At 60.1% G+C, this 7,680-nt stretch overlaps 3 protein-coding genes across 3 annotated transcripts; 1 reads left to right on the forward strand and 2 right to left on the reverse strand.

Annotated features, from left to right (window-relative positions):
- Positions 1 to 327: 327 nt before the first annotated feature.
- Positions 328 to 906, reverse strand: INS49_007476 (uncharacterized protein; the record flags this gene model as incomplete). The annotated part of the gene is made up of 3 exons (XM_043168239.1): positions 328 to 412; positions 491 to 804; positions 865 to 906. 3 exons carry the CDS (start codon positions 904 to 906, stop codon positions 328 to 330), a joined length of 441 nt encoding a protein of 146 aa, XP_043016915.1.
- A 508-nt stretch (positions 907 to 1,414) lies between these two features.
- Positions 1,415 to 3,492, forward strand: INS49_007477 (uncharacterized protein; the record flags this gene model as incomplete). Its single annotated transcript, XM_043168240.1, has 2 exons — positions 1,415 to 2,586; positions 2,652 to 3,492. 2 exons carry the CDS (start codon positions 1,415 to 1,417, stop codon positions 3,490 to 3,492), a joined length of 2,013 nt encoding a protein of 670 aa, XP_043016916.1.
- Positions 3,493 to 3,727: 235 nt separating this feature from the next.
- INS49_007478 (uncharacterized protein) lies at positions 3,728 to 6,174 on the reverse strand (the record flags this gene model as incomplete). Its single annotated transcript, XM_043168241.1, has 4 exons — positions 3,728 to 3,940; positions 4,042 to 4,299; positions 4,720 to 5,712; positions 6,121 to 6,174. 4 exons carry the CDS (start codon positions 6,172 to 6,174, stop codon positions 3,728 to 3,730), a joined length of 1,518 nt encoding a protein of 505 aa, XP_043016917.1.
- Positions 6,175 to 7,680: the final 1,506 nt, after the last annotated feature.

A 7,680-nucleotide genomic window follows, 5' to 3' on the forward strand; every position in this document is an offset into this window, starting at 1 on the left:
GCCGTCTGGCCGGCCATATCACAAGATGGCGGTTCCTAATTACATGTCCGTTTCTCGTTGGCATTGGGTCAATTCATAGTCTACATACGCAGTCACGAACACAGGTACGATGACAGACACATGGTCACAGACACGCGCACTCACACACACGCACACCATGCACGGGCACCACTCTACTGTGGTTTGAAAACTCGTTTTGTTTCGCTGTTCCGCGCTACCCTGATTGACGTTGCCATCAACAAGATTACTTCCAGCAGCACTTGAGGAGCTCCATATTGCCTTCCAGAAGAACTCGCGTCAGGGACCTCGACATCAGTGTGAGCCCGTTTAAGCGGCGATGGTGACCTCGACCTCGACACCAGCCTCGATGTTGACGATGATCTGCTTGACGATCTCGGTAGGGGCGTTGAGGCTGTTGGGGGAACAGAGGTGTCAGTAAACAACATGTTCATCTCCAGCGATGGTGTGGTGCATGCAGGGAGGCACGTACTCGATGAGACGCTTGTGGATGCGCATCTCGTAGCAGTCCCAGGTCTTGGAACCCTCACCGCAAGGGGTCTTGCGGGTGGTGATCTTGAGGGTCTTGGTGGGCAGGCGGACGGGGCCCTTGACGCGCAGGTCCTTGCCCTTGGCACGCTCGATCAGCTCGGTGCAGACCTTCTCGAGGGACTGGACCTTGCGGCTGGTCAGGGTGATGCGGATCTTGTGGGTCTTCTGTATTGTTGGAGCAGGACTGTTAGCATCTGCGGCCACGCAGTAATAGTAGTAGTAGTAGTAGTAGTAGTACGACCAAGCAGATGTGGTCTGATGGGGATGTTTTCGGACTCGGAATCGTGGTCGTCAAAAGGGAGAGGCAAAACGTACGGGACCCTCAAAATCTCCCTTCTCAGGCTTCTGGTAAGACATCTTGATTGATGGGTTGGGCGGGTTCCTTCACGACTCGAACGGATGGTACGTTGCGGCAAAGTGATGAAGGCTGGCGGGTTGGTGTTGATTGACGATGGATTCGTTTGGGAGGAAGAGCAAAAGTTCGCGACCAGTTTCTCTGGACATGTGGGTTTTGGTGGGGCACCTAGGGCTGTCCAAGAGGTGGGAAGCCAGCCAGCGCTAGGCTGTACCTAGACTAGCGGGCTCTGGGGGTGAATCATGATGAGTCAGCCGGTGAAGACTCACTTAATCGGCGTCAGTGACGGCGGGCAGGGACATCTAGAGATGGCCGAATTAGCGTCAGCTGCTGGGCCATGTTCATGTAAAAGCGATGCAGCTCGCCCTAGACGCCGTGTGAGAGATGCTGTGATTCTTCCTTTTTGTTTCTTTCTATCTTTCTACCGTTCCTCCTGCATCTCTCATCTCCCACCTCTCACAACTCCCCGCGGCAGCAGACGGCAACAAACGGCAACAAGCATCGATCGCCATGGGCTCGACTGTCTTACCCCCGTTTGCGCCGTTCCCAACGGCAGCGTGGAAGGAGTTGCTGTCTATCGACGAGTGGAACGCCAGCCTGGGTGCTTGGATCTCTCTGGCCGAGGCCCATCTCGCCCTCTCTGACGCCGACTTCTCCAAGCAGACCCTCGCAGATGAATCAGCCTCCCAGTTCCTCGCCTCGTTCATCAGAGAGGTCGCCTCCCATGGCTCTGCCCTGCTTGGCACCTCGGCCCCGGCCAGACTACTTCTCAAGGACTGCTTCCTACTCGCCTCCAGAGCCCTGAGGTCGTCCTCCCCACCAGTTGCCATGCTGCAGTGGGAGTTCCTGTCCGACCTCAGCCACGTCTACAGCAAGAAGAGGGCCACCGGCGTCCTCTCCTCCCTGCCAGCCTCGTCCCAAGACACGGTCGAAGCATTCCTGGGCCCTCTGAAGAAGTTCCTCATCAAGAACCTGGACAACGGTCTCAGTGGGGATCTGAAATCCGTCGAGGGGTGTCTGCGAAGGCTGAGCCACCTCATCAGTGCATCCCCTTCGGCTGCCTCCTTTTTCCTGGCCGGGAGTGAATTCCTCGACGGCCTCATCGCTTGCTACAGGATCATGAACCCCCCATTGAGGAAGGTCATCATCACTACCACCTACCTCAGTCTCATGGGTCTGGTAGAGAGCAGCCCTCCGAAGCTGTCCCTCCTCACCGACCAGCTGTATTCGCTCAAGACGGCCGCCGAGGACCACAAGGCCGGGCCAACCGGCGCCAACGACTCGCTCGTCCCCGAGCTCGTCAGCACTACACCATTGCTGCAGCAGATCGAGCACAGGCTCACGGCATCAGGCACTGAGAACACCCGGACCAAGAATATGATCATAGACCTGGGCGCCTTCCGGAAACCAGGAGCGAGCATGAAGCCGAAGCGGCTCGTCAGACGCAGGATCGACAAAGGAAAGGGCATCGCCCTGGATGACCACGAGGCCATGTCTGGAGATGTGCATGTCCACCGCATGAGCCAGATAACCCAAGTGCAGGACCTCTTTCCAGAGCTCGGATCTGGCTTTGTATCGAAGCTCTTGGACGAGTATGGCGACGACACCGAGCAGGTCATCGCCCATCTTCTCGAGGATTCACTGCCGCCGCACCTCAGCGGGGCGGATCGTGCTGAGCAACTGTGTGTTACAATATATCTTTCATTAATGTATTATTAAGAACTCTCCCCGCTGACCTCTCGAGCAGATCTGCCAGCAGTGCGAAACCAAGAAGACGATCCAGTCTCATGCCGCGCTCAACACCTCCGCTACTTCCTTCGCGGCGTAACATGTATGATGACGACGAGCTAGACCGTTTGGCCGTCGACACCTCTCAGCTACACATCGGCAAGAGAGCCCCCGAAAAGACTGCGGACGATATCCTCGCCGACCGCTCCACCGCCCCCAACAAAGCAGCCATCCTGTCTGCGCTGGCAGCCTTCGACTCGGATGACGACGAGCGTGATGATACTTATGACGCCGCAGATGTCGGTGGCACCGTCGATGCGGCGACCACGGAGGATCCCGCCAACGACAATGAGGAGACCCTGTGGCGGACGTACCAGAGCACGCCGAACGCCTTCGAGCGCGACCAGGCCACGCGCAGGAGTGCAGCCAGGACCAAGCTGAAGAGCGAGACCGGTATGACCGACGAGGCCATCGAGGGCTGGGCCGTCATGCTGTCTCGCAACGCCAACCAGAAGCGCGGGCTGGAGATGAAGTACAGTGCCGCGAGCACCTTCACCGGGCAGCAGAACGAGCTGACGAGCACGGCGTGGAGAGCGAGCCCAGCCGGATCCGGAACCGAGCAATCCGATACCGACGGCGGCGGGCGTGGAGGGCGAGGTGGGCGGGGCCGCGGCGGCAGGGCACGGGGACGAGGAGGTGGTGGCCCTGGTCGAGGCGGCGGGAACGTGGCCGGGCCGAGCGGCGAGCATGACACGGAGCAGGCGAGACGGCGCAAGGAGGCCAGCAAGAGCCAAAGGGCTAACCACAACAGGCGTGACCAGCGGGCCAAGAAGATGGCCAGGGGTGGTTTCCCCGGCTGAACGACGAGCCTTGAAACTGTTCACTGTTGAACCCAAAGCTCGCCCCATGAATGCATATCATTATCCACCAACGTGCCACCTGCCCTTCCTGTCCAAAGAATAGCCGCCTGTGCCAGAACTCGAAGATATTGATGTGTGGGCGCACTCAATTCGATTAATCCCGCGTCAAGAAGACTGACCACCGCGATATATGTCGCCGTCCGGCGTCGATCTCGGAAAGAAAACAGACAAGGACCTAGCGTCGCGTCCTCTGAGGTGGCCGATGGCCGGGTGAGAAACTCGGGCTCTTTGACCGGCGACGCGCGCGCTGATGGTGATGAGGAGGAGGCGGCTGCTGCTGTTGCGACTGTAGCTGTGGCTGTGGCTGCTGCTGCTGAGCATGCTTTCGTGGCGTGGCCGCCGATGAGCTCCCCGATGGCGCCGAACCCGAAGATGTCACGACCTCTCCCTAGGCTCAAAAGTTAATATTCCAAGTGTTTCTTCACCCACCGTCAGGGAGTAGACCGCGAGGCCAACTACTAGTCATCGTCGGGACCAGGGCGAACTCACCTTCAAATGCCCGTCGAGCGCCCTCTTGCTCCCGAACGTGGCGCCACAGCACCCGGGCACAGGGCACATGAGGCGGTGCTCGGCGTTGACGTGCCAGGCCAGCGCGTTGCTCGAGGTGAAGCTGGCGGCGGAGCACGACGTCCAGGTGCAGGTGAAGGCATGCTCGGCGCGGTAGTGCGCGGCCAGCTCCTGTTCGGTGGGGAAGCGCGCGCTGCAGTGCGGGCCCAGGCAGAGGAGTAGGTCTGTCGTTGTTTGTGCCTGTTGGGCTGGGAGCGGTGCGGTTGGAGCCGGGGGCTGTTGTTGTTGCTGTTGCTGTTGCTGTTGCTGCTGCGGGCGGGACTGAGTGCTTTGTTGTGGTTGCCGTTGTTGATGGCGATGTCGATTTGAGGGTTGAGTTTGTTGTTGTGGGCGTGTGTGTGCATACGACTGGCTAGAGTAGGGCTGGTGACTTGTCGTAGCTCGGTTTGAGGCCGAACTTCGGTTCGACGGTGGTTGCTGAGTTGGATAGGCCTGCTGTTGCGGTTGATGGGTTCCATATTGGACAGGAGCTTCTGTCTGGCGCCCTAGCAGCTGCTGTTGCTGCTGCTGACCGGCAAGAGGATTCGGTGCTCGTGAGCTGGAAGGGGAGGCGAAAGCAGTTGGCACGGCCGCCGTGCTCCTCTCTGCATCCGGACTCACGAGACTTGTGTCCGAGAAGGTCCTAGATATGTTCCCGACGCTGCTCCCTGCCACAGACGAGGTGCGGGAGTCGGAGACGTCAGAGGCATACGACGCCCCGCTGCCGTGCCGTGGGCTCGCCGTCGTGCTGGCCGGGCTCTCGACATAGCCCGCGCGGCTGCTGCTCCCGTCTCGCCTGCTGCCGCTCGCCCCGGCTGCAGCTGCAGCGATCGCCATGTCCGGCTGCCGCGCTGTGGAAGAGAGGTCGTCCTCCAGCTCGTCGATGCTGTCGGGGCTGTCGTCCAGCCTCGCCCACGAGATGGCGCTCATGGGATTGAAGCTGATGGGGTCGTTGAGCATCATGTTGGTGGTGTCGTACGGGTCCCGCGGTGTCTCATCCACATGGTGGAACAGCAGGGGTCCAAAGCCGAACGTGCCCGTGCCGGAGCCGCTGAGCGAGTCGAATGCGCCCCATTTGTTCAGTCCCTTCTTTGCCTCCATGACATCCGGGTCGGCCGACGGGACTGCCGCCTCGGTCGATCCATCCGTGGCTTCGGCGGCGGTTGCGGCGAGACCACCCGCGGCCGCCGTTGTCGTAGTTGCCGTTGTGGCGAGGCCTCCTCCTCGGCCGCCAGAGGCGTAGTACCGGCTGTCGCTGAGCTGTGGCGACTCGTAGCCAACCTGTCGTGCTGAGGGATAAGCGACGACGGACGCGGGTACCCGTTGTGACTGCAGCAGAGAAGTCTGAGCGTGAGGAACCGGTGGGTGTGGGAGCCGGTACTGCCTGCTGCTTTGCTTCTTCCCTCCGCTGGCCGCGTTGACGGTGCTGCTGCTACCGCCTGAGCTGCTGCTATTACTGCTGCCGGCAGTGGTAGTGGTCGTCGTGCTACTACTCCCATGTCGAGGCGTGCGGGCTGCTGACTTGTTGAGTCGCCTTTCATTTGCCATTTCCGCTTCAGGATGGGCGCAAGATCCGGCGATCGATGGAGATTCAACTGCGGCGCTGGGAGTGCCCTGGGGGGCCAGGTCAGTGATCTCGCTTCCGGCGGACCAACGAGCGAGGTCAGTTAGCGAGCGCGCAGAAATGTGCCAGAGTGCCAAAAAGTGCCAAAGCTTGAAGGGGAGAGGGCGAGCAGGCAAGCTTTCGTGCAAGCAGGCAAGCAAGCAAGCAAGCAGCAATCAAGCAAGACCTTGGTGCATTGGGGCCTCTTGTGTGTCCGTTGACCCGTTCTTGTGGGGGGCGGGTGGAAGAAGTGTCACAACGGGATGCATCTGGGTATTTCAATGTGGCTCCACCCACGCACCACCGCCGATGATGATGATGACAGCAGCAGGAGCAGCAGCAGGAGAAGCAGCAGCAGTACTGTAGCAGCGGCAGCGTCCTCCCAGATCTGTGCCCTCGCAGACTTGGTCCTCACTCACGCCCTTAGGTTGTGCGCCCTCGCTGTCTTCTCCTCCTTTTCCGTCCTCCCCCATTCTTCCCCAGTTTGGCTCACAGCCGCCCCCCTCCCCCCTCCTTCTCCTCCTCTTTTGCTCGTGCCTCCTGATCCCCCCCCCCCCTCTGTTCTACGACCTGCCGCAGCTCCTGGCTGCTCGTGCTGCTGCTGCTGGCTGCTGTGCGCTGCTGGCTGCTGCACCACCCAGACCCAACACAGCATTTGTGGCTTGGCCTTGGCCTCGAGGTACCAGTCGGCGCAAGGATTGAGCGTCGGTGCCGCAGCCCGTGATAGGTGCGATCATGTTTGTGGTGGTTACACAGAGGAGCAGGGTGGCCGCCAATCGCGCCCGCAGCCTGCGCCTGGGCCCATATCAGCCCTCTGCTGGTCTGCTGTGCCCTCCCACATTTCTGTGCCGGCCGGTGTGCCTGGTGGCTTTTGCCCGGCATCCGACACACGCACGCACGCGTTCACGCACACGGCTTAGCACTTACCCACTTTGTCTCTACCAAGAGCACAGCTTCCTTGGGATTGGGGGTGAAGGACGAGGAGGAGGGGGGGGGGGTGGTGTTGTCCAGCCCCCAGGGCCCAGACTATTTGATGTTGAGACAGGCCTGGGGAGTCCCGATATTGATAGGTCGGTTTTTCCGGTGCTGCCTGCTTCCGTCCCGCATATGCCACTGAAGAAGATTGGCCCGATGTGCATGTGTCACAGCCTTTTGCTTTTCCCCCTGCCGCTATTCGATACGTCAGAACACTCTACCACACCCTTACATATGTACGCATTGTCTTATTGTGGGTGACCGGGTCGCTGGGTGGTGCCCACGCCCAGAAGACCGGTCAATCTTGGGGGTCCCCCCCCGGCAGGGCGCGTCTCCCCGTGCAACTGTCCCCATTCGGAAGGTCTCCATAGGCCCAGAATAGACACGATGCTGTCCTGGGCCGGAGATCATGCTGCAAGGAGCGCGTGTCAGGTGATCTTATCCTGATGTTCTGGTGTCATCGAGGCGCCTTAAGGTTGTGCAACTCCACAGTTGGCTGTCAAGCCTCGACTTTGATCCTCGTGAACCGTCGGTCAACGAGGCCTCGCACCGCGCCGTGTTGTGCTCATAACGGTGTCTTCCTGCAGAGCGGTCCGGGGCTGCTGATGCGCACTCAATCTCTCTGGGCGTGCGCCACTCGACGATGCCGCGGATTAGTGCTGAGAAGCAGCCAGCGACGACTCCTAGAGCTGCGAAGTGTCTAATTATGCCATGACTGGCCACGACGCTCGACAGGCAGGTGGGTTGGTGGTAGGTACCTGACACGCCGCCTAGATACCTAGTGGTTAACTTTGAGGCAGACTGGCCCGCAATGATTCTAGACCATGCAGATGGTCTGGCTTCAAAGGACGCCACTCCCCATGTTCGCATGAGAACTAGACCTCGACATCACGGGGCGCGGCCCGTCATGTCTCGCGCGGCCGTCGCCGAGTTCGAGAACGGGCTGCTCAGGTAGTTCGTGGGACAACATCGTGCAGCATCATCTTGCAGCTTCATGAGAGATT

This window comes from Diaporthe citri (genome assembly GCF_014595645.1).
Source record: "Diaporthe citri strain NFHF-8-4 chromosome Unknown scaffold_20, whole genome shotgun sequence".
Taxonomy (NCBI): Eukaryota; Fungi; Ascomycota; class Sordariomycetes; order Diaporthales; family Diaporthaceae; genus Diaporthe; species Diaporthe citri.